Source organism: Strix aluco, chromosome 4, assembly GCF_031877795.1.
Source record: "Strix aluco isolate bStrAlu1 chromosome 4, bStrAlu1.hap1, whole genome shotgun sequence".
Classification (NCBI taxonomy): domain Eukaryota; kingdom Metazoa; phylum Chordata; class Aves; order Strigiformes; family Strigidae; genus Strix; species Strix aluco.
Genome location: NC_133934.1, coordinates 19,394,110 through 19,420,751, shown reverse-complemented (window position 1 = coordinate 19,420,751; position 26,642 = coordinate 19,394,110). Strand labels below are relative to the sequence as shown.

The 26,642-nt window shown below is 38.8% G+C and overlaps 1 protein-coding gene across 1 annotated transcript in view; it reads left to right on the top strand.

Annotated features, from left to right (window-relative positions):
- Nucleotides 1–8,737: 8,737 nt before the first annotated feature.
- The window catches only part of KCNIP4 (potassium voltage-gated channel interacting protein 4), a 441,759-nt gene continuing 423,854 nt past the window's right edge, over nucleotides 8,738–26,642 (top strand). Inside the window, exon 1 of the mRNA XM_074822241.1 lies at nucleotides 8,738–8,852. Coding sequence (XP_074678342.1) covers nucleotides 8,792–8,852 — 61 coding nt within the window. The 5' untranslated portion in view covers nucleotides 8,738–8,791. The remainder of the gene's footprint in view (nucleotides 8,853–26,642) is intronic.

The following is a 26,642-nucleotide window of genomic DNA, read 5'->3' as shown; positions in this document are numbered from 1 at the left end:
GAACCTACTTTGGCTGCAATTGGTGAAAAGTAAGAGAATGGTAGGTTAGTTTTTACATGAAAGGAAAGCTGATGTGAATAATTTTTGTCCTTAATCAAGTATTTCAACTTCCAGGACAGACTCTGAGACTCCCTCCAACCAGTGTAAAAAGACAGGCATAGACAAGACATTCATACTGTGATTATTCAAACAATTCTATTTGGATTTCATTATAGCTATATCTTTTTGCATAGACAAGACATTCATACTGTGATTATTCAAACAATTTTATTTGAATTTCATTATAGCTATATCTTTTTTTTTATAATTTCTTGTTCGTTTGTTGAGTTGGTAAACACCTATCAATATGGATGCTTCTTCAGTGAAACAGTTAAAAATCTGGATTCATTTTAGTCAACAAATGGCATTGTACTAGACTTAGTACACCTGTTTGAAGGGAAATTTGTATTCTTACAGATGGACAGGATAGGGTTTTAGCCCAAGAGATGGTAAGACTGTGTCACTTAGATGTGGCAAGAAAATATATAGAAAACTTGGAGTAAGAATTAAAATTATTTGAGGCATAAAATTTGAAACAGAATTGAAGCAAGAGAGCTGGTCTTCAAGGGCTTCAGAGAAGAGATTTCCATGACAACAGAATACTTAGGTATGCAAATTAAGAAACAAAGCATCTTAAAAAATAATCAGGAAATACACCTCTGAGACCTAGAGTAAAACCTGAACAATTTAGGAGCTCTAGTTCTGTAGAGGAAATGGGGATGGAGAGCTGAGAAAGTAGGGCCATTGCTGGCCAAATTCCCTTTTCACGTAAATCAGTACTATTCTTTTAAACATACAACCATAAAGATATATATGGACATAAGACACCTCAAGGTTTAGAGTAATACTGTGCTGTGACAGATTCAAAAGCTCTAGACTGTCTTCAGCAGGCCATCTCTACAGCAGCTAAAACAAACTCTTTAATGACAAAGATTCCACTTACCTCTTCATAAAACTATCCTAATATTTGACTACCTTAGAAGTTAAAAATTTTCCCATAAATTTTAACTACTTCTTTGCTGCAACCTAAGTCTCTTTCTCCTGTGACACTGCTATTGGCCATGAAGAACAATTGTTTACTGTCTTCCTTGGAGCAACCATATTAATTTGAAAGACTGTTATCATGTCCTGTAAATTTTCAGGATATTATATAAAGGGATTAAAGTTTATTGTAGAGGCTCTTGTTATCATATATACTATGTTATGTAAGCTCTGCAGTAAGTATTGTAGACCTTTTCCTATGACCCATGCTGTATTGTGAATTTGGTGTTATGTTCAAGAGCTTTACTTGTTAAGGAAAGGAAAACATATATATGATTTATGATCATAGAGCTCTCTGTTATCATGGACATCACATCACATAATTCACAGAGTTATCAAGCTCTGCCTTAAAACATTTATTTTGCCTTTCATTCATTTTGGAAGGGCATTTCAGTACTTGAATTCTTTAATACTTAGCAACTTTTGTTTAATATACAACCTAAATTTATAGATTATAGATTATAGCATTTGTTCTGGTGCCAGCATTGACTTTTAGCTGAAATAGATTTTTTTCTCTCACTGTTTTTCACCTGTCTGATATATTTATATAGCAACCATATCCCCTCTTGGACTTTTTTGTATGAGGAGGAACAAACTCTTTTAGTCTTCCCAAATAGATTGGGCTCATTCAAAAAAGAGTATTATTGCCATTGTAAAGAGAATTTGGCCTCATGTCTCTGTGTTTAGATGCACTAACAAAAGATGAGATTACTGTCTTTCCATATTTCCATAAATGAATCATTATTGCCATAAATCTAGTAATCTTAGTCCATGGAGGAAATAGCGTAGGAACCAAAATGCTTTAAAACATTCTGAAATTTGTTAATTTTGTATTATTAATGATTGTTTGATATTCTATGAACAGGTTTTTGAGTTAGCTAGGACTCATTAGACTTTCTTTCTTAAAACCCTATCATCTCGAGACTCTGTGGATGTGGATTTAAAAATGGAGAATATGAAGCACTGCATTCAGTTACATCCTGTCATTGGCTGTACAGAGCACTACTGCTCTCCGAACTCCACTAGCTGAACATAAAAGCCATTATCCTTTCTGCTGTTATTTTTTCATGAGAAATGATGTGTGAGGTAAATAAGAGAGGGAAAAGGAGATGGAGGGAAGGGAGATGGAGAAGCAGAGTGGGAGAAGGGTTTACTGGAGCAGAGTACAGAATTCCCTGATGAGAAAGGACGAAAAGCAATGAGAAGCCAACATACAGCTGAATGTAAAACTGCCAGAAAAGGTGTTGAGAAATCGTGGTGCCATAAACTGGCTGAGTCTGGGCACTGTCCTACACCAGGGTCAGCTCAGGGGTTTTTGTTGGTGTTTTTTGTTTAGGTTTTTCTTTTTTCTGTCTCTCTGAGCATAGTACAGATCACTACGAGCAGGTAGTTCACAAAAGATCTTACAGCCTATGATCTATTTTATATAAAAATACTATAGATTTTTCCCCCAAGAACATAGGTTAGCTACAGTATAATTAGCCAATATTTTTCTTCAACCTACACCTGACTAATGCACTGTTTTTCAGCTGTGTGTCCTCTGAAGTTGGCTACATTTCAGCGGCAGGTGAATTTGCTCACAGTATGCTTTTATTTTTAAAATGTTTTGTGATCACCAGGCTAAGAATGAAGTGCTTAAAATTACAGTGCTATTATTTTACATGACGTTTGTAAATACGAAACCATATATTGACTCTGGTTTATTAATAAAATAACTTCAGTGACAGTCTAATAATTACAACAAACAATTTGCCAGCAGTTTAGATTAAGGGATACAGATTATGCCAAGGAAGTCTCTAAGCAGCATATCAAAGTTGTGTTGAATATTACATGTATTTTTTTTTAAATATAACCTTGCATTAGTTTGTAATGACTTTCTTCTAAAGTACCTGCAGTGTGGCTATTATAAACCATGAATCACAGTTAAAATGAGATATAAAACCACAAGACTTGCACAAATCAAAACTCAATTGTCTAAATACTGCCACTCAACAATCAAGCCACTCCAGTCACCTGCAGCACACTGAAGTGAAGCCAACAAACATAGATCTAACAGCAGAAAAAAACCCATGCTGGATTTTAGGTCTGGAGGAACTAAGTACTTGTTTCCCATTGACACTGAGTGAAGGGTGGGCCCCCACTTCCCCGAGTTTTGTTTTAAAAGTCCCAACAAAGAAGTCAATCCATATCTTGGCTGATTTACATCTGGAGACAATTTTTAAATTGAAAGATTGTTAAATGATTGTATTCTCTTTTCAGTTACCACATATACATTCTGACTTGTTTACTCATTATGGTAAGTCAGATTGCTTCTGACCCCTAAAGAACTTATTACAAAATGTTAATTTAAAAAAACAAATTGGGTTTCAAGGAAAGTAGGCTCTCACGCTTTCCTCTCACCTTTTTAGTAACAAGGTATAGTAATACTAACAGCCAATTTTGCCAGGTTCCAGGGCTGGTATTCATTGTTTCTTGCTATTTATTTCTGTGCAAGGATAAGAATACACAGTGCACATTGTTCTTTTGAAGAAGTGTCCTGGTTAAGGTTAAGGTTTAATAGGCACAAAAATCAAAATATTCAAGATTACTCTTACTGAAAGCATTGATATTCTCTTTGTGTGTTAATATTGAAGCTCCACTGTTTCAGAGACATGTAGTTTGTTAGTAGTCTGTGACACCTTTTCGTACACCTACAGTCTCATTTTGTATTTTGAATTCTCCCATATCTACCCTGTGGTGGGTCAGGCCCAGCTGGCAGCCAAGCACCCACACACCTGCTTGCTTAACCCCCATGCTCAGTGGAACAGGGGAGAAAATGGGAAGAACAAGAGGGTGAAAACTCTGGGGTCAAAATAAAGACAGAAAAATCACTCAGCAGTTATTGTCATGGGCAAAACAGACTTGGAGAGTTTAATTTAATTTATTGACAGTCAACATAAATACTTAATTACTGACGGGTATTGGGAAATAAAGAAGAAAAACATTTAAACACTTAAGGAAAGCACATTTCCTCACCCTTTCCCAGGCTCAGATTCACTCCAGACACTTCTTTCCCCTCCTTGTTCACATGGCAGGTTACACTCAGCGAGATGATGGGCAGCGCAGGTGGTCAGGGTTGGTGCGTAGAGGTTTCTTTCTACTGCTCCATGGGTTTACCTGTGCACCACAGTCCTTTCATGGCGTACGTCCTCCAGCATGGGTCCTCCACGGGCCTCAGCCCCTTTGGGGCTGTACATGCTCTGCCATGGAGCACCTCCTTCTCCTCCAACCTTGGCACTCCCTCCCTCATTCTCCTCTCCTCAGCATTTTCTGCCCTTCCTTAAATACGTTTTCCTCAAGGAACCACCAACTCAGCTGATGGGCTCAGCTGTGCCCTGCTGTGGATCCGCTGTAGAGCTGTCTGGAATTAACTGTCTGGCACAGGGCAGCCCTGGCCACTCCTCCCAGAGGCCACCCTGCAGCCCCCCCACTAACAACGCCTTGTCACTGGCGCCCAATGCACACCCTACAATGTGGTGCCAGAGGACTTTCAAAGGTTTGGAGACTTCTGGTTTGGATCAAGTAGTTTTGTCACAGACACTAAATATTTGAGTTTGGCCAAATTATGGTTAATGTTTTGTGATTTAGAGTACACATAAAATGTTTTTGTAGTACACATTTTTACACAGTATGACTTAAAAATAAATAAAATACACTTCTGAGAATAAAAGTACTCTTAGAAATTTATTGTAGCGTGAAGAACATCTTCTTTCTCATGCCTGAATAAAAATTAGCAAAATGGAATTTTATTACTTTTTAAAGGAGGAAGAATGTTTGTCCTAGAAGTAAGTGACAGACTGATTTAGTGGGTTTTTTTTTTTGTTCTTGTGAAAAACATTGTAAGTGACATACAGTATAAACTTAATGACAAAGTCTTACGGGAATCAAGAAAGCTCCCACCTGGAGGGCCATTCTCCAGCAGAGGAAGCACTGCAAAAATAAATGGCTTCTCTAGAGGCCTAGAAAGTAACATGGTCATGCTGAATCTTTTTGGATTATATTTTTTCTATTCAACTGCTTAATCATAAATTTTTCAGTTCCTTAGTGCAAATACAATTTGGGCAGCTGAACTACTGTGTTAGCCCTTTGCACGTGCCCCAAGACCGGTGGGGGAGCAGAAGAGACTGAAAGGACTTAATCTTTGGGTATTGCTATACACCTTCCGAGTCTGAGCCTTTTCTCATCCACACAAATAGGTAGGAAAAAAACAGGTCCTCCCTCATAGGAAGGTGTTACCACTAGAAATCATGATGAATATTTTTTATTCACCAAAAATTATTTTTTCTCTTTTGGATGAAGATGCCTCCTTGATCATTAGTCTAGCTTCACAATTTAACACTTAATTTTCTATATTATGTATTTTAGACAACTGTGGAAAGCTGAGCTTGATTTGGACACACTGAATCATAATTATGTTAAATCTTTCCAATTAGTTTACATTTGAGGCTAACAGAAATATGCTGATTCAGATTCTAATTAAAGAAATCAGATGGAAACTACATAAACTATTTCAAGAATAATAAATTAAAATTTTATCACAGGTGACTGGAAGAAATCTTCAGCCATACATGTACCTTTTAAATATATGCTCAAGATATTATTTTCATTTAGCTCCAAAATAAATATTTGAAATAAATGAGAAAGAAAAGACAGAGTTATATATTTTGAAAAGTAGAAACTAGAATGAAACTCTATATTCATAGAAATATAATTACATGTTGAAATGTAATTATATAGAAGGGATGAAATCACAGTCAAAGTCAATTTTTACTAAATGTTATATAGAGCAGATACATGGGCTTGACATGTTAATTGGAAGAAACTGAATCAGATTTGGTAAACAGTACAGAATTTGCCCTTTAAAGCAAATTTGAAAAAACCCCACATTCCGACATATATTTTATTTTACATAGAGCATCAAAATGACACATATTTAATCTTTATGTCTGTCAGTTACTGCCAATAATTGTCATAATCTAGAGTTAGATAAAATTAAACCAGATGCTCAATGGTTGAAAATCTGCACAGTTCTATTATTGCTATAGTTCTTATGAAGTCAGAAAATTTTATATGTCTGTATTAACTGAGAATTTTTCCATTGACTTTTAAATAGGCTTCTATTTTATGTAATGCACCCCTAATTTGTAAGTAAATGGTAAATAATATGCTAACATTTAGATCTCACTGGCAGTGATGGTGAAAAAAGAAAACAGGTATCTACAAAGTAAGAGAAAACTAATAGGTCTAAACAGCCAGGAAATGGAAAAGTTCAAAAGAAAGTTTGGGAAAGACTATGGCGTTTTCCAAAAGAAGTATTTAAAACCTGAGAGAACAAAAAGGAAAAAGTATGGAGAGGGAATTGATCAAATTATTTCAAGCAAGGTCCATCAAAAAGAACAGGAGATGAAGAGCAGGTCGATGGAAACAAAGAGAGCAAGCAGAAAAATAAAGACGATGAGCTTGAGAGAAACATGCAGATTTATGGAGACAGTCAGTTTATTTGGGTCACTTTCTTTTTTCTTTGCCTCAGACACAATTATCATGGAGGTGACACACGCTACCTTATCTGTACAAACTTGGTAGACACTTCTGGAGTTTATGTTCTGGGCTGTGCTGCATACCTGTAATTCTTTCTAAGACACAAGGTGCATGTCTAGGTTAACTGCAACTGCAAAGGTATTTTTGATGTATTACTACCATGCCTGCCTTAGTTCACTCTGTTATGACCAGCTGCTCACATATATTTAAAGTGTTTTCATAACTCACAGAGTTCTGATACAACATTGAGGTAGAGCAGAGAGCAAAGGGAAGTGATGGCCATAAATCAGAACTGCCTCACTCTGAAAACTATATATATGTGACAACAAGGACTCCTGCAAAATTATGATAAATTACATTTTTCTGTAAGGTTAGCTTCTTGATAATAAGCAACCTCAAATCCTGATAATTAAACAAAATCCTGATTTTTCTTCTGACTACTTTGAATTTCTCTGATCAGGAAGAGCCATATCCTGGCTACCTGGGGATTCACCTTATAGAAGTGAAATCTTTTGAGGGCATATAGCGGATACAGTACTCTGAATCCTGTCTCTTCACAGTCTTTCCTAAACCTTCAGCAGCGAATGCATTTTCATCAAAAAAGAACACTTGGCAGAAGCTACTAAACATTGAGTTGTTCTTGGCCAGTGTTATACTACACTGTAGTATCTCTGCCCATTCAAGCCTTCAATCATTCCATCATTTTGGAGTGAAAACAGGCATAAGTTTGTCCCATGAATAAAAGAAGACAGAAGTCCTTTCCTAAAGCATTACTTGGCAGTGTTTTGTAGGCATTGCTACTTTGTCTTTCAGCTCATAAGAGCCTTTACAATACCTGGTTCAAGAAATAATGTGAAATAAGACATCAAAAATAGTATTCAAGGTTTTAGGTCTCTAAGCCTATAACCTTTACGTGCCTTGAAAAAAAATTACTATCATTTTTTGGAATGTACACAAAGAGAAGAAAAACCGGGATTTCTAAAACAAGTCATTATTCGTGTAGGAATAAAAGAAATGGTAAAGAACACTAAAAAGTTATCTGTATAAAATTGAACTGGGAGAGCTGCCATAATGGAAGCATTTTCTAATGGTATGTCACAGGAGGCCTTCATAAATTAGAGGAGTTATGAAGGTGTCTTAAAATGCCCTTCCCTCTTTCTTTAAGCACAACAGCCAAAACAGTCCCGGTATCTATCACAGGGTGGAACCTTATTGGTTTCAGTGGAATTATATGAATATCCTTCAGAGCTGTTCAAAGTGCCTGACTAAATAATTTGTCTGGTATTATTTATGTGCTCCATACGTGGCTTCTGAGAATTTCATATCCTATAGTACAATTTACCACGATTTGAACAAATATAGTGTTTTGTAAAAAAAAAAAAAAAAGGAGAAGGTTTGATACACTGCGGGCTCGTTCTTTCAGGTCCGAGCCGGGGGCCGTGCTGGTGCTGGTGCTCGCCGCGCTGGCGAGCGATTCCACAAGGTGCCCTCGGGCTCGGGGAGCGCTCCCGGCGCCCCAGCTGCGCTGCCCCGCCAGCGGGGCTCTGGGGCGGCGGGGCGGGGGAAGGGGGGTCGCTCCCCTGCGCACGGGCTCCGCGCCGCCGGCGCCCCGGCAGCCGCTGCCTGGCAGGCGATGCGGGAACCACCTGTGTGCAGCCGCGGAGCACGGCGGGGACACGGCCCGGCCCTGGCTCGGGGCTTTCCCCACGGCTGCCCCGCTCCCGCCTCGGCGCGGGGCGCGGGTGCCGGCTCAGCCCCGCGGCGGCGGGCAGCCCCCGGGGCGCGGCCCGCAGCCCCGCCGCTGCGGGGGGCAGTCCGGCAGGGCAGGGCAGGGCGCCGGGACTGCGCCCCCGCCCTCGCCCGGCGGGGAAGGGGTGGAGGTGGCGCCCCTGCCGGCGGGCGCCCCGGAGCCCCGCGGCCCGCCCCGCGCCGCCGCGGGTGGCGGGGGAGGTGCCGCCGCCGAGGCGGGGCCCCGCTCCGCTCCGCCGCGCCGCGCCCGGCCCCGCTCCGCTCCGCTCCGCTCCCCTCCGGCGCGGCTCCGCTCCGGCTCCCGCGGCCCCGGCGCGGCGGTGCTGCCGCGCTCCCCCGCCGCGTCCCGCCTCGCCGCGGCTCCGGGCGCCTCCCGCCTCCCAGCATGAACGTGCGGAGGGTGGAGAGCATCTCGGCGCAGCTGGAGGAGGCCAGCTCCACAGGCGGTAGGACGCGAGCAGCGTGGGGGCGCGAGGTTTTCCTTCTGAGTTATTCAGGGGTCTCGCCCCCCACCTGTAATCAGCGAGTCTTGCAACTTGGCGTGGGGCGGGGAGGGGGGAGCTGCCTGCCTGCATGGGGTAAATGCATCGGTGCTGTCTTGGACAAATGTGTGTGTGTGTGTCTATGGGGACGGGAAGCAAACGCTTAATGCCGGGGATCTCGGGCTAGGAAACCTTCAAGGCTTTGCAAAGCCCGCCGTAAGGTGCCTGCTGTGACCTAACTGGTACTTTTGCCTTCGCTGAAATGACCCGGGGCTGGGCACGAACCTCCCGGGCGAACCATGCACGTCCTCTCTAGTTACCAACTCCCAGGAGGTAATTTTGATCGGTCCCGCTTACACCTCCCTGCTTTGGTCTCCTTTGTACTTTGTGATGCCTGAGTAACACTGTTTGATGGAGACCAAAGGCTATGTGGTGCCTCTCTTCTCTGTATTGCAAATTGCAGCTGGACATTCACCTGAGAAAGGTTATAAAATACCTTGCATTTTAGGGAGGAGAAAAGCATGCTTTGCTGTCCTCCACGGTGACTGTGACTCCTGGAATGTTAAGAGTTTGCTCCCAGCATAGGTAGGAAACAGAGTTATTTAGAAATGAGGCTGCTTGTGCGCACTGTGTGTAACATCATGCTGCTGAGGAAGGTGCCTACTTCGAGGTAGCTCGTTAAGCTGAGGATGGTTGGACAGTTAATAAAAACTTTGCAAAATAGCCAATCAAAGCCAAGGGAAACCTGTTTTCTAAGACAAGATGGAATACTATTTCATGTTTCCTGCTCTGTTGCTAGATTTCTTATAAACTGTGTGATGCCAGTGTAGAATAGTAGCCTTACCATCAAGTTGCTTGAAAGACGCAGTGAAGTCCCACCATTTGCTTGACTTCTGGTGCTTCAGAATAGTCTTTTGCTTGCTGGAAGAGGCTCACAGCCACGTGTCTTATGTTGGATTGCACTTTTTCTCTTTTCTTAATGTCCCAGCTTTTCTCATGTGTTAGGGCTTGTAGCCCTTCAGCAGCTGCTTTGGGGATAGGGAATTTTTGTTTTAGGCTAATGCAATTAGTTTTAGGCTATCAGCTCAGTTGTTAATCCATCTTTGCATTTCTTTTAGAGCTCCAGAAAAAAAAAGCACACTTAGTCATTATGGTTATCCAACAAAGGACTCACTACTAAAGTGGTGTTGTGGTACTTCTTACTGCTTTTCATATCCAGCCTACCCAAGTTATAATTTAGACTTTTCCCTCCATATACCGCTGTCAGCCGTACAGCTCTAGTCTGTTAGAGATCTGAAAGTCAGACTGTTTCTCCATAGCACATACATCATCAATGACAAACACCAGGCAGGCTCTCAGCTACACCTGTGCAACCACTATGCCGGACTGTTTGGGCTAAACAAAACTAAGGTCATAATTTAGGCACAGTGGATTTACACAGCTGCTATCGAGGAATGATTTGGTGTATGGACCATTACTATAGGTGTTGAAGCATAAGGAGAGTTTGCAGCTTAATGTTTTATCTTACAGGTATAGTTAGCAGTAACAGGAAAGTGTCTATATGAAAACTGTGGAAATACGATCTCGATTCATGTCATACAAATCATATGAAATATCAAGGTGATATTTTTACAAAGATGTTCTCAGTTGAACTGTATGTTAGATGTGTTTTCCATTTTAGTTCTCTTGATATGCATGCCTTGTAGCTTTTAGAAATTAATAACAGCTTTAATTCATTTTAAGCCTGTAATGGTGAGAAGCAGTAAGATACACTTTCACACTGTTTTAGAATAAAAAGAAAAATCTAACTGAAACATGAGTTACCATAGGAAAAACATTTCTCAAAAACAAGTTCTTATGCCAGAAACAGAACATGGAAAGATAAAAATGACAGAGCTAAAAGAAAATACCTCCTTTGTTTTGGAGAATGATATACCTTAGATCAACACTCAACTTATATCCCCATCACTAGCTTGATGTGATGTGAAGCTAACAAGTGTCTATCTTCACTGCTTGGGCTTCCTCCTTATGTGAGAGAGCACATGTATGTTCATCTTCCCAAAATTTTGGCCCCTTTTCATCTCAACTTCCCTCCCACCTCTCTCTTCTCTAGCTGTCTCCCCCCCCAGCTCCTAAATTTTCAATTCATTTTCAGTGCCATCAGCATTTCTGAATGTACCTGTCTGCTGGTTACTTAATGAGGCAGCATTCACTGGATTTTTTCTCATTATTTCTCTTCAAATAGAAACAATGCTTAAAATGTTAGTTATTTTTAAATGGTAATGCCTGCAGCAGAGTTGTTACAGGGATTTGATGGTAGTGCATGAGAGTCAGAAAACGAAACCAACAGAAGTGCGACTGTTCCTCCTTTTCATTTTTTCATGTGAAATAAAGCCCAAGTAACACACAAGCATCTTAAATTATGAAAGTTATTAATGACAAAGGAAACATTTTGTACCTTTTAACAAGTAATGACTCCTTTCACCTGCTCTTCCCCTTACATTGACTCTGTTGCAACTTTCAGGGCATCTTTTACAGTCAAGTTAATGTCAGTTGGGAGCACCACTGAGAGTTGTTGAAGTAACAGAATGCTTCCTCTCTTAAATATTGAGCCATTGTAAGGATGAACTGTTTCATCATTCTGCCCCACGAAACAGTTTTTATCAATGTCTTATCTGTGAGGAAGTTATATTTGTGCTAGTGACAGCCAAAACTAATCAGCTACTGGGTAAAGGCATGAAGGGTCTTGGCAAAATGAGGAGAGCAGAGTGAGATTATCAGGAAAAGTTTGTGTGGATAAGAATAAGTTTAATCACAAGGTGTCCTGTGGGGTTAACATCTAGGGCAAATTTAAGCTGTTGGGAATACTAATATGAATAAGATACTATCACAGCAACTGGTTGCTTTGTTTTAGGGTATCATGAATTCAGAATGGGCATTGTGCTGACCAGTATACCCTTTCTTACTCAAACACTAGAAATATTTACAAAAGCCATGGAGTAATTTATGACAAGTTTTGAAGATTTTCTCTCATTAGACAGGGCAGTCACAAATTCGGCATGTCAGGAAAGCGGCTATCATTTCTACATCATGAGCAGAAGATGGACCAAATAGAGTTATTAAGAAGTGTTTATGCAACTTTAAGATTACTTAGAGTTAGGTATTCTCTGCCATACCTCTGAGAGATCCTTGTGCAATAGTGTTCACTTTTTCTTTTAATGAATGGCTTGCTCTTGTTGCTTGAGGCATTCTTAGAAGATGTAGGAAGTGGTGCTAGAAGGACAAGAAAATATATAGGGGAAAAGTTGAAAATAGGAATTTAGGAAAAAGGATGCTAAGAAGAATGATGAAAGTGAAGGAAAAATGCACTGGAAAACTATTTCAGGAAAAAAGAAGAGGTGGGAGGAGGGAAATGAAGCAGCTTCTTGCATACCTTGAGATACAACTGATATTAAACAAAAGTGTGTCCTACTGAGGAATACTGGAATCCTATTTTGTATTGATGGTATGTACTGGACCGATTCCTTTCTATCCCAGCTGGGATTCTTCTGACATGATGAAAAGCAGACAGTCTCTCCGAGTGATTTTCACCAATACTTGTATCAGCATGAAGGCTTTGGTTTGACTAGGAGCTCCATCCATAGGTCGTGCTGTCAGTCAAGAATCAGTGTCACTTTTTCTAATGATCTGTTGTCCCTAAACACTCTTCATGTTTTCTTAGATATGAGAGACCTTCTGGCCGTTTTATCTTGTGCACCTGTATCCCAGTGGATCCTCGGTCTCTGCCCTGAGCCTTCTGTAACACAGATATGTTCTCACTGAGGAGCCATAGTCAGCTAGAAATGCTGCTTCCAAATGCCACATGTTTCTATGAAAGCTGCAAATACAGCAGGGAAGGAATAAATTAAATGGACTTGTGATCTTATAAAGGAGGTATCTTTATAATGCACATGCAAATAGATGCAAATATTTTAAGTGTAACATATACATCCTGCTCCCGCAGGATGGAGGAAATAACTGACGTTTTGAGAGAACTGACTGTGGCATAAGCCTCTGTAAAGTTTGGTCTCTACATCCATCTTCAATTCCTGTATTTAGTGAGCGTGTGAAGCAGTAATTATATGCAAAATTCTAGTACAGAGAGTCATATTTGATATGAATGATGAAAATACCTTGACTTTCCATCAATATTGATTTTATATCAATATAAATATAAACATCAATTAGCACAAAATACAGCTTTCTTTTTCATTATTCTGTGTTTCAAGGTTACTACCCATGCTCAGAGAGTTGACACATAACTGAACATCTGGACAAGTTTCAGGTATATTGGGTTTAAGGAACTGACTCTTTACGGGTGTTTTTAGATGTCATGAAGTATATAGAGGTAGATACGGTATCTAGCAGTTACTGTAGCCATAAGAGAAGTAGCTAGTGGGCCATGGAAAGCTCTTATAGTGTATTGCATAAGCACTTAAGACTCATGCTTTGGGTTGGAGATGAATATTTGATCCATGCAATGTTCATCTGTAATCTATCCCATCTCAGCCACTCAGTTTGCCATTGTGATTTATTCGGAATCTTTGGCACTTGAAAAAGAAAGTATCTAAAAATACAACAACGCCTGATTGCTTCGCTATTTCATAGATATGTGCATTCTTACCAGGCCATCCTGTTGTCCTCCTCCCCACAATTCTGCTTGTCCTCTCTTTGTTTCAAGTACTGAAATAGACTGTGTTTGAAATCTTACTTGCCAAACAAACGCTGGCCATTTATTGTCTCCTGTTAGCAGAGGCCATTACCTCTATTTGAGATGAGAGGGAAAACACTGGCACAAGGTTGTGGTCTGGGCCAGGAACCAAAGTGGTTTTTCAGTAGTTGTAGTCAATATGATCTGAACCAAGTAGGATTCTCTTATTTACTAACACACACTTTAATTAACAGGCTTGGGCCTATTCTGGGGCATAAGGAGTGCAGATATAAAAACCTTCTTTCTTTGGAGCACAGCATGGCAGCACAACTGGAGATAATCTAATAATGAGGTTAATGGGCTAGTTCGTCTCCATAATGTTTGGCCTGAACTGTAGTGTGTGGTTGCGTCAAAAGTAAGTGGACAAAAGGTTGACATAGTCATTAGTTTTTTGATAGTAGTTGTGCGTTCAGAATCCTGTTTTCTCTGGCAAGATCTTTGCTTGCTGTTCCTTTGATGGCTGGGCAGTATTTGGCTTAGATTTCCCACGGAGTACACCAGGTGGAATGTGGAAGAGAAGCGAAAATGTATGGAATGTATTTTTTTTTTTTTTTTTGAGTCTATAGAACTACGGAAACCATGGAATCCAATTATTTTGTGACGTTCTTAATTATTATTTTGTAATTGTATTACAGGAGTCTTGGGACCATATCGATCATGGTTTGTGTTTTTTTTTTTCTCTTCATTTTCCATTCTCACACTCTACGGGAGAGATAATTTCTGTGTGATTGCCTTCATGCATGCAGCCGCAGAGGAAGTTGGGCTGTAGAGTTGCTGCTATGAATATGGGAGGTCTGTGGACAACTATAAACTGGCAACAATTTCAAATATGTGGTTGGGTTGAAAGTATATTGAATCCATTTACCTCTAAGAATAAACCCAAACACAGAATAAAAGCTGTAAATCTGAACACATACTGTGTTGTATTTCTGGCAGCCTAGCAGAGACTTAATATGGTATTAAAAGGAACTTTCTGACAAAGGTCTGAAAATATAGCGTTGCTCTTCTATATTCTTTTTCACCTATAAACCAAACTTCTTTAGAGGTACAGTTTATAGTTGTGATCCTCTGTTGTATGTATATAATTTATGCTGCAGCAACACAAACAATGTGAAAGTCATAGATGCTTATGTGTCCACTGGAGAAACGAACTACAGGTAGAAGGCATGATAATAGGGAACTTTTAACTCTAAACATTTTGTCCTGTTAAAAACACTGATTCATGTTTAAATGTTTGGATTTTATTATAGGAGAAAATATCTTTATTTGTATGCCAGATATTTTCACTAAATAAAGCATAAACCCAGAAGCTTCCCTGAGTGCAGTGAAATGTCTCGCACCATACAGCACATTATATCAGTATGCCACAAAATGGCTAAGTGGTGACAGCATGGAAATGGTTATACAAAATTAAAGGTTTTGAATTTCCTAAGACATAGTCTGCAAGGTGGTTGCTGTATTTCATGCAGTCGTTAAGAAATGGTTTGCTATTTTAATTATAGGAAAAAAGACCAATTCTACAATCCATTGTCTTGCTCTCACATTTTCAGTTACCTTTCCAGCAGAGAGAATTTTCATGAATATCACTATAGTTGTTAGGCTTTAATATAACAAATATTTTTCTTATTTTTGAATCAAAGTTTACTTTTTTTAATAATCCAGAAGAAACATTTAGAATTTTTTAGAAAGGTAGACAGTAGCCATAAAACGTGATGATGGGTCTGATTCTTCACAGTGCAAATTTTTTTTAATCCTTGCCCAAAGTGGGAACAACCAGAACAGCACTTCATCACAGTAAATCATTTGACTGTTGTGACTATTCCTATAAACCCTTTGATACCTATGGGAATAATTGCAATGAATAAAGATTTTGGCTCTAATATTTGTGAAAATCAGGAGAACACCACTAAACCTGGAACTGAAACACAGATCAAGTTTATGTGATTCCATGTAAAGGAAGGAAAACACTGTGCTGGAAATACTGAGCAGTAATTAAAAGTTTATAGCTCTGGTATTTCTTGAAACATAGTCAAATGACCAGAGCCTTTTACTGAATCACTCATCTACATGCTTTACAGTAAAATAGACAGCACATCTAGAGACCCCCTCTTCAGTCTCTTAATACCACCATGTTACAGTAACAGGGAAGTTTTGCTAAATTTGTGTCACCTGGCTAGCGTTGCCAAAGGTACTCTCACTGTTTGGGCGTTCCAGTAATGTACTGTCTTCTGGATAATATTTCCGGCCATGTAAAGGACTGCAGTGAGAAATGCTGACGCTAGTCATGCTGGACCTTTGCTAGTTGAGGACTTCTTGGGTCAAATCCCTAACATGTTTTGTTGGGTAAGAAATTCTGCTTTCTGTACACTGTCACACAAATGTTTCTGGTAGTCTGTACCAATTGATTTCTAAATCCTTGAACAGTTTTATTAAATAGAGGAGAAAGAATGTGATTCAAATTAAATCATTGAGTCACTGCAGACTTTGCAATATTGCATTGAGTCTGCACTATTGACAAATATTCCTGTTTGTGTATAGAAAGCAATAATATTGATTTTTAAAAGATTTATTTATTTTGTTGGTTGTGCTCCAAAAGAGTCTTTAATTACTTAAATAATTAATTACTGTATATGTTCTGTTCTTTGCTTGTATTACTGCTATTGTTTTTTGCTTCATGTTTTAGTTTAAGGTGACATTATCTAAACAAAGAAATTACACTATATTCTACATCACAAGCATTTATCAACAGAGTGTGGTTTAATCAGTGTTGAAGAACCCGTGGAAAAATTTACAAAATTTAAGTAATTCTCACTTTTAAAATTAAATAAGCTTATTTGACTTAGAATTTTTAATGCTATTACAGCAGATGTTATAATAAAAATATATTGAAAGACAACATTGTGCCAAACAAAAGATAAACATAATATGATGAAAAGAACTATCCTAAATGGAGAATGTCCTAAATTCATGCAGTAGGTTGGAATGGAGGAAAAATACAGTTTGGGGTTTTTTTAAATTTTAACATACCTGATGCAATTTGAAATCATGACCTTCTGAAAGTCATGCTCTATATAACATCTGCCAGATACAAGCATTATTGCAACTGAACATGAAGATTTGGATTTTATAGTGTGTAGAGATGTCTGTGTACATGTTAATTACCATAAATTAACAATCTATGATGACATTTTCAAAATACCTGAACCAGTACTGCTATAATGCTTTTTTTTGCATGAATGTTACAGCTTATAGTTTCAAAGAACACCCTAGAAAGGATTGACCTTGTTTTGAGACAGTTTGTTTTAGAGTGTGCCAAAGCGTGTTGTACCAACCTGGTACAGTCCTGGGTGTTTTGCAGCAGCAGGTGCCCCCTCCCCATCCAGGCACTGAGATGGGCTGGGGAAGGCCCCTGCACACACACCCAGTTAGCACCAGTGCCAGGAGGGTCACGCTGTGTATGTGCCTGTGGTTTCCCAGTGTAGATGGGTGTTGGGAGAGTGAAAAGTAGGCTGTGAGATTGCAGTTACTGCCTGAGCAGTGAAAAGAAAGGAGAGGAAAAAGATCAAGAAATGCCTTCTTGTGTGTGTGGCTTCAGTAGTATCTGAGCAAGCGGACTCTGGGATCTGCTGTTCTATTACATTTAGCTGGAGATAAATGAATCCTGTTTATTTTAAAATAAGTAGGAGAAAAATCCTTTAAGAATATTCTTTTGAAGCAATACAAAAGATGTACATCAAGCAGATCCAGCCATAGAATCTTGTTTTTCTTCAACACGTGCTGGTAACAGTATGACAGGTGTTTCCTCAGATCACCATCAGTCTTGAGTTTTGACAATGTAGCTGCTTTTAACCAGGTGATACCCAGATGTCCTTAATCATTCTGACTATTGAGTTATATTTCACTGCTCAGTAAGTGAATGGTACCCTGCATATCTAACGATTCACTATGCTATGTATCTTTTTCCATGTTGATTTATGGACCTTTGAGGTTATTTTGTTGTGTTCTGAGATGCAACATCATAAAAAGTATCACATGTTGTAATGCTGTCTATAGAGAAAGATAAATCTAGACTGTTTCTCCAGAGTATTATCTACTGGCAGCATCCACCTGCAGATAACTGAAACAAGTACACAATAAAGTTCATTGTTATTTTTAAAAAGACACAGTAATTAAACATGTACCCACACTGACTCTTCAGTGCTACACTGATTTTGCGCAACCAGGGTCTGCAGTCTACCACACCTAAGCTGCCTAAGAAAAAAATATAATAAAACAAAGTAGATACACCTGCAAGTTATGAGAGAGTGCAATCCAATTAAGATACAGAAATTTTCATGCTACTGTTTCAGTAACTAGTCTACTTTATATACTATGTAATTCTTCAGTCTTTGTGTTGGCGATGAGGTGGGGTTTTCCTGTTTTGCTTTCTGGAATATGCTACATTGTGCAATCATCTTCGCAGCCTACTGTCCAGAAATGGGAAAACGAGAGAACTACCTCTGTGGCTAGGACCTGTCAACTCACTTCATTGTTTGCTTCAAAGCCATTGCTTTCAGTACCTTTCTATAGGACTATGTATTTGTTTCCCTGCCTGGGAAACAGGGGAAAGAGGAGGTCAAATAGCAGGATGGGTTTGGTAAATAGGTGATAGGTTTTCCCCTTTCTGCCTTCCATTATATGGTGATGAAGATCCTCTTCGCAGGAGAAGATGGAAACCCCCAACTCTTTGAAGCAATGGCTCCCTGCTTCTGCCTCTGCTTGCCACTTGGAAGGCACACATGAACCCCTCAGCTAAATAAGCACTTTCTCACCTTTGTTGCCTAATCTTTTACCTCAGAGTGATGTTGTTTTGAGGTTATGCACTTTTTTCTAGGTTGGTTGATTGTCAATGAAAGGAAAGGAGAGTATGTGATGCCTCCAGTGGAACTGGTGGGTCCCTAATGCATGTTTTATAAAACTGAATTCCTGTAGCCTGGAGCAAAAATAGTACATGAGGAGGGAACAGACATGACTGAGGGTATACAGTGACATAGCTCTCTTTATATGGCACACCTGGTGTCAAATTTCTCCCTAATACTTTAAATCTTTATTAAACTTATGAGGTATCAGGACTTAAAATTGTACATATTCATACCTGAATAGCTTGTTTGATTACTTAGCTTGCACAGTTGTACAGCATTTAGACATTATTTAGACTCACAAAAATCTTTGCCTCAGTTGCACCTTTTGTTTGCATTTAGCTAATTTTCGGATACTAAAATAGAATAAAGCAATTCTGTGTTTCAGTATAGGCTTATAAAGATCACTTCTTATTTCTAAAGTTTTCAAGTCATCTCAGACTTCTTGAGAATCAGTAACTTTTTCCTTCCTGAAGATATGGGGGTTGTTCAGTAACTTTTTCCTTCCTGAAGATATGGGGGTTGTTCAGCTAAAACCCTATGTTGAATTAAAAAAAAAAAAAAACAAAACAAACAAACAAAAAACCCCCAAAAAACCACAAACCAACAAACAACTCTACTCATGATTTAATTATATGTTTTACTTTACCAGGGTTCAAAAATGAATATGCCTATACTTAGAAATGCAAAAGCAAGAACATTTTGACCTGTTCAGAATGGAATGTAAAGGTGTCAGTGAATTTCTAACATCTTATTAAGCAGTGTTTTATCAACAGTCACTTTAATCAACAGCACTTTAAATTACTACTGAACTGACAGTCTGTTAGGACATTTTCAATTAAAGGATTCAGAAGAAAGTAGGCTTTTTTCATATGTGTTTTTAAAAATATTAACGGTGTGTTTTCACTTATGCTGCATCACATAGAGTACGTACAGAAGTGCTGTCAGTTAAGACACTAATTCCTCACTGAAAATAAACAGGAAAAGTTGATGGCATTATCAAACTGCTATTTGGTTGGTGGCAACTTACAAAGTTAATTGTCTAGATAGTATATTGTCCGTTTTGCAGGTCTAGCTTTAGAAGAAAGGTGTATTCAATAGTAAACATACAGTTAATTAGCTAAACTGATACCAGTTTCTTGTTGCAGTAACACTAAAACAATGGTTTGTGTTCCAAGAAGAGTGCATATTGATTAAATGCACCTTGCACTGAAGCAATTAATATAGATCTTCTTGATCCATCAGTGCTTGTTTCATTATGATTAATGAATTATGATTGGATCTTACAACAGTTGCAATACAGTGTATACAACTGGGAATAATCCTCTTAAGAAATATACTTGGTCATAAGTGTTTGAACAGTTGACTTTAGTCCTTCAGCTTCTGAAACTTCATACAGAGAAGGGAAGAAATAAAACTTTTCTCTCTTCCTGCATAGTCTGTAATTTCATAAACCAAAAATATAGGCTGTGGCTTTAGAGGATACCCAACTGCACTGACAATACACCTTGTAATGCTAATGTAATCTTGTAATACTAATATAACATGAAAGAATATGAGAAACAAAAAGAGATACCAAAAGAGAGTCCATTTCCCTGCTCAGAATATTGGTCAGTATTTTCAACTGAAACCACCAAAACGGCAACTTTGTCTTTTTAAGAGTCAGTTAATTATTTGCTTTCTGGGAAACAAAGCTTCTTCAAAGAATGTGGAGATTTTTGTGTATTATCATGATTTGAGAAACTTGTATTTTAAGATAAAAAACTCAATACCACCGACAAAATTGTGGATTTTCTGGCTGAGGAGAAAATAAATAGGCATATGCTCAGTTGAGTTTCTAGGTTTATATTTGTCTCTGAATGCTAGGCAGACAGTGACTAACCAGGCTGATTACATACAGCTGTATGCATGTAATCCGTACAGCCGACTCAGGGCAGAAGGCTGATGCAAAATCCAGCTCAAAATTTCTATTACATTGGATTTCATTTGTACTTTTCAGATAAAAGCAATAAAAAAATGTGTAATCACAGAGAAATAGTTTGGAAGAGAAGTTGAGAAGTCCTATTATTTATCCTGATGGCCCAAGGCAAGATCAAATATTTATATGGTAGTTCAGACAGCTTTTTATCTAATGTACTTAAAATCCACCACTGCTGGGTGCTACATAACATCACTAGGTAATCTACTCCAGAATTTATCTTTCCTGGTACAAACTTTTCCCTAGTTTTAAAGTAAATCTTACATTTAAAGCCTGGTACACAAAATGGATGAAATATATAGCCAAGATTTTACAGTACTGAATAGGACAAAAACATTATTTGGTATATCTTACAGACTTTTGTCTTGTTTATACTTTCAAGTATGAACTGCTGTCCCTTTCACAGCTGCCTTCCACCTGTCTTGATCCTGTGATTTAACATGTTCAGCAGTGTCAGACTTCCCAGATACGCAGGTGTTACCTAAATAGTTTTTCCCCATTCTGTTTCTACAAGGTAGATTATTTCTCTGGAACTCTTACTTGATGTGTTCTACTTTACAAACAATAAGTAGTATTTTGAGTGTTACTTTTTATCTTCTAACTTCCAAACTTGTTGGAAGGTTACTAACTACAGTGCTTGAAATTGGAAAAATAAAAGTAGGGTACAGATTTCAACTTAGCACCAGGAGTTTCTGCCTTGCACAAAGGAGAGATTCCAGCTTGCCGTTGTTGATGGTAATTCTTCCCATCCTACAAGAGCTCTGTAGGAGTTATTGCTTCCATGGAGATGAGATCAGCAGCTCCCAGTTCCTGTTGGGTCTGAGGAGCAGTCACCGTAGAGTAAGTTACATCCTTGCAGTGCAGCAAACCTTTTACCTTTGTATGAAGCAGCTCTCAAGAATTTGGGATGAGGTAGGAGTCATTGTCTTACAAGAAATAACAACCATCAACTTTACCTCATTTCTATGGGAAGCTTGATGCAAGACTACAGGGATCCTCAAGGGCCTCCAGAACTTGTCTCTTTTATGATCTGAACAGATAAATAAAGCAGGTAAGTACAGCTTCAACTTGCATAGCTTTCCAGCTATTGGATTTGGATCTTCAGAAAGGAAACTTTGTCAGTGACCTTTTTATGAACTGTATCTTTTCTAAGGCTATTTTAGCTCTTGAACATTTGATATGTAGCATGAATATCTTAGTTCTGTCTTCCATAAATAAAAATTAAAGACAGTTACTTTAAACAGTTTTTTAACATGAAAAGTCAATGTCACAGGCAATAGTGAAGCTTTTGAAATTTCAAACACTTCTCATTCAGATTATTTTTATCAGTGCTGTACCATCTCATACTTGAAAAGATGTGCCTCCACTTTATATGAGTGTCTTTACCAAATGTTATTATAATGATAAAATAAGATGTGCTCATTCTTCTCTCATTTTTCAAGGCTCAGGTATCTAGGAGGCTTTAATCAAGAAATATGTCATATATTCTAACTCTTGTACCAGTTTAAGCCTTTCTAGTTTTAATTTTTGGTGTACATACTCCAAAAGTATTTAACTTTTGTCCAGTGCCTGATTAAAACCACCATTAGTCCATAGAGGATTTTTTATCTACCTTTTCCAAATTCATAGAATCATAGAATGGCTTGGGTTAGAAGGACCTTAAAGATCATCTAGTTCCAACCCCTCTGCCATGGGCAGGGACACCTTCCTAGGTGACAACTAGACCATGTTGCTCAAAGCCCCATCCAACCTGGCCTTGAATGCTTCCAGGGATGAGGCATCAAGAACTTCTCTGGGCAACCTGTTCCAGTGTCTCACCACCCTCATTGTGAAGAATTTCTTCCTTAAATGTAATCTAAATCTTCCCTCTTTCAGTTTAAAGCCATTACCCCTTGTCCTAATCACTACATGCCCTTGTAAAAAGTACCTCTCCATCTTTCCTGTGGGACCCCTTTAGGTACTGGAAGGCCACTATAAGGTCTCCCTGGGGCCTTCACTTCTCCAGGTTGAACAACCCCAACTCTCTCAGCCTGTCCTCATAAGGGAGGTGCTTCAGCCCTTGGATCATCTTCATGGCCTTCCGCTGGACTCGCTCCAACAGGGCCATGTGCTTCTTATGTTGGGGGCCCCAGAGCTGGATATAGTAATTCAGGTGGGGTCTCACAAGAGCGGAGTAGAGGGAGAGAATCACCTCCTTTGAGGGGGTTCTTTTGATGCTTCTTTTGATTCAGCCCAGGATACAGTTGGCTTTCTGGGCTGCAAATGCACATTGCCCTTTCATTCATCATGCAAATTCATTTTTATAGTTTGATGGTTTAGGGATATGGTTCTTTAAGCTTGTAATTCCAGGAGAGTTCTGTGATAGCTCGTCTGTGGATGTTAATATATTAAGCTGTGTGTTTGAATTCAGTTGTGAGAAGTGATAAAGCTATTTTAACGAGCCCAGGCAGAGGCTTTTACCAGGCAGTCCTCTAGAGGCACATAGCTGACTCTCTGACTTTATACCATTCAACATTCCTTGTGGTGGCCTTGCTGGGAAAATGTTATACTAGATTTTCATATGTATATATAACATCATCTTCTTTTCTGTATATTTTGGCAACTTCACAGTGTTTCATCGACAATTTCTTTGTTAATATTCATCACAACTAATGTATTTTATAGATTCTGTGTCTCTGCCTTCACAGCATTTAGTCTCACTTTGAATTTTAAATGTTCTACAAGTATATCAGCCTAGCATTGCCTTTTTCCTTCAGAACAACTTTGTTGGACCTTAGCTGGAAATAAAGTGTGCAATGAATTCTATTTGTTGTGACTGTTCCTGTGTAATTTTTTATTAGCCTAGTCATTAGTCTTTTATTAAGCTATTAAGCCAGTTATGTACCTTTTGATAGTACTGTGAAGAGAACTACATTGTTCTTGGTTGATAGGTTCACAATGCTTTTTAATCAGAATTCTCACTACCTTAAAATAAAATTACTGGACACTTTCTGAAGTTATGAAGAATAATTCATAAGTGATAGAGAAATGAAATTGTGAAGTCTTAGCAGGAAGATCATAACTTTATCAGTCTAGGCATTTGGACTATGCCTAAATTTGGGAAATGGTAGCTTAGACTTGCAGTATGAAATGGGGTTATTGAGTAATAATGAATAAGAGTTTTTACAGGGTTTTACTTCAGACTAGCTCCAGTCTAGTTTGATTGACTAAATGGCTGCTAATAGTTGAACTGAATTAAGTGAGCTTCTGGAGTACATCTTCCCACTTAGATTCATCTACAGGAATCCAATTTGTTCATTCCAAGTGCATTCCATGATGTGAACCAAAACATAGTAACTGGGGGCTATTAGGTGACTTCTGAAAGCACATTCCTGATCTGAATGGAAATGCTAATATGTTCACATGTTAGACAGCACTGTGGGAGCTTTCCCATTCTCCAAGGGCCCAGAAATTGGGTGAGTTTGTTGAATTACAGTTTCATCTCTTTTGCAGAATTCAGATCTGATCCTTCCTCACTCAGGGAATTTATGGAGGCATGCTTAGGGACTGTCCTAATATTTTAGGGGTGTTTGTTAAAGATCAGGCCTATGTATTTTAGGATTTACTATATTAATATCACCAAAATTGTGTCTTGTTAGAGTCAAATTCTCTGTCAGATATTTTCCTAACATCTAATCACCATCACCAATCGTCAACATCATTGAGCAGAAGCTGTTCCTCACTATTAGATAGCTGCTCTCGCTTGCCTGATTGACAATTTGCAATTAATTCTCATTGTGTGTATTCAGGCTGCTCATTTAGTTGTGACTGTGAAACAGCACATGTGCAGAACGTAGTACAGAACTCCCATCAGCTAAATGTCTTATTGAATAGGAAAATGTATAGCTGTGTCAAAAAAAACCATCACAGGTTTAAAAAGTGGAATACATGTGTGCTAGAATTTCAGTGCTGGACTTAGTAAATACACCATCTTTGGCTGTATTGCAGACTGCATTCTGCAGCATGATGCAGACACACCCCGGTAACTTCTTGTAATTTTTGTGTTTCAAGGTGCAATTACTTGTCCAGAGACAATATACAAAGTCAGTAAAAACCCAGAGAGAAAATTAAGTCAATAGCACTGCAAAGAATATAAATCTGTGTGAAGGTTGGCTAATTTTATAAATTACGTTAGTTTGTTATGGCACTAGAATTGGAACTTTTAAAATACTGTGCCAAAGCGCAGCTCATTGAATATTTTAAGAATGCTTGTAAGTACATTTAGAGTTTGATCATAGCAGCTGAGTAGGGTTTTCCTTGCACAGCATGACTATGAAGTCTAATATTACCCCTGCTTGCTATAGAAATGGTCACAAAGCCAAATTAATTTAATCTTTGTCATATTTTCAAGCTCAAAAAATACACCTTGCAATGTCTTTCTATGTTAAGGAATCAAATTTATGCTCAGAGTGATTACGCTTCTTTTAAACATTGCTAAATTGCTTCTAAATCCAATTATTTCAGAGATGACGTGGCTACCAGATTTATTCTTAGCTCATGTAAGTACCATCTCAACCTACTATGAAAAATGTTTTAAAGTCTTGAATACATGAAGACTTTATTCCTTGTTTCCCATATTCAGTTAACTTAAGAAAAATTACACAAGTTTGTTTTTCCCAGAATTGTATAAATGGAAATCTCTTCAATGATGGAAGCTAAAAATGGAAATTGTTAATGATAATTTCTTGAAACTTGAAAGCGACTGAAGGTTTCTATTCAGCATGGGTGATGCCTCACCTAGAGGGAGTATTATGTCCAGTTCTGGGCTCCCCAGTACAAAGGAGACATGGGCATACTGGAGAGTCCAGCGAAGGTCCACAAAGATGATGAATGGACTGGAGCATCTCTCCTATGAGAAAAGGCTGAGAGAGCTGGGACTCTTTGGCCTGGAGAAGAGAAGGTTCAGGGGGGATCTCATCAGTGTATACCAGTACCTGAAGGGAGGGTGCTTAGAGGACGAAGCCAGACTTTTCAGTGGTGCCCAGTGACAGGACCAGAGGCAATGGGCACAAACTGAAGCACAGGAGGTTCCTTCTGAACATCAGGAAACACTTTTTTACTGTGAGGGTGACCGAGCACTGGCACAGGTTGCCCAGTGAGGTTGTGCAATCTCCCTCCTTGGAGATACTCAAAAGCCACCTTGACATGGTCCTGGGCAACCTGATCTAGGTGGCTCTGCTTGAACAGGGCAGGTTGGACCAGATGACCTCTGGAGGGTCCTCCAACCTCAACCAATCTGTGATGCTGTGACTGAAATGGATGACATTTTTTGAAAGTGGCATTATAGTACATTGACTGTAATTCAATTTCTAGGGATACTTGTGGTTTTGTGGCCCCCAAAATATTGCATTTTTCATCTTTGTTTACATTTCTATGTGTAGTTTTGTATTTAAAAGTTATTCCAGGGATGGTCCTCACTGAGGAGAAGGAAAAACTGGATGAATATTTTTAAGCAAATGGCAGGGAAGACTGTAGTTACATATGAAATGGGAAAAGTGGTTCTGGAGTGTAAGATGCACTACGTAACTAATAGTTCATGTATTGGAAATGAATGGGTTTAGGTGTTCAGTGTTAAGTAATTCTGCTCTCAATTAGAGCAATGCATAGATACACCAAAAAGAACAGTTTTCTTTAATATGTACTCAAAGATGTGTAGGCACTCAAGCATTACATTTTATTGTCATGATCTGTCTGAAACTAATTTTGAGAATAAACTCTCGTGTCAGTATAATTTCCTTATCTGTTAGGACTCATGTTAGTTTTGTATGTAGAATTACTGCAGAATGGGATCTGTCCTTTTTGCCATTTCTTTAGAGCTCTTGATCAGTCTGTTCCACCTTGTTGGTGTCCCGTTTTTGTGAAGAGCCTTCGCTGGCCTAGGTGAACATCAGTAGCTGGAGATTTGAACCACAGTGTGGAAATGTTGGATCTGCATGCATATGCATGTATAGTATGCAAGGAAATTAAATTATTTTTGTTTCCTGTTTCACTGCATCTGTGTGTATGGTACTTACTTGGTTATATTATACATCTATAGTATCTCTAAATGAACTGTGTAGGTCAAGTTCAGTAAAAGAAACATATCTGAT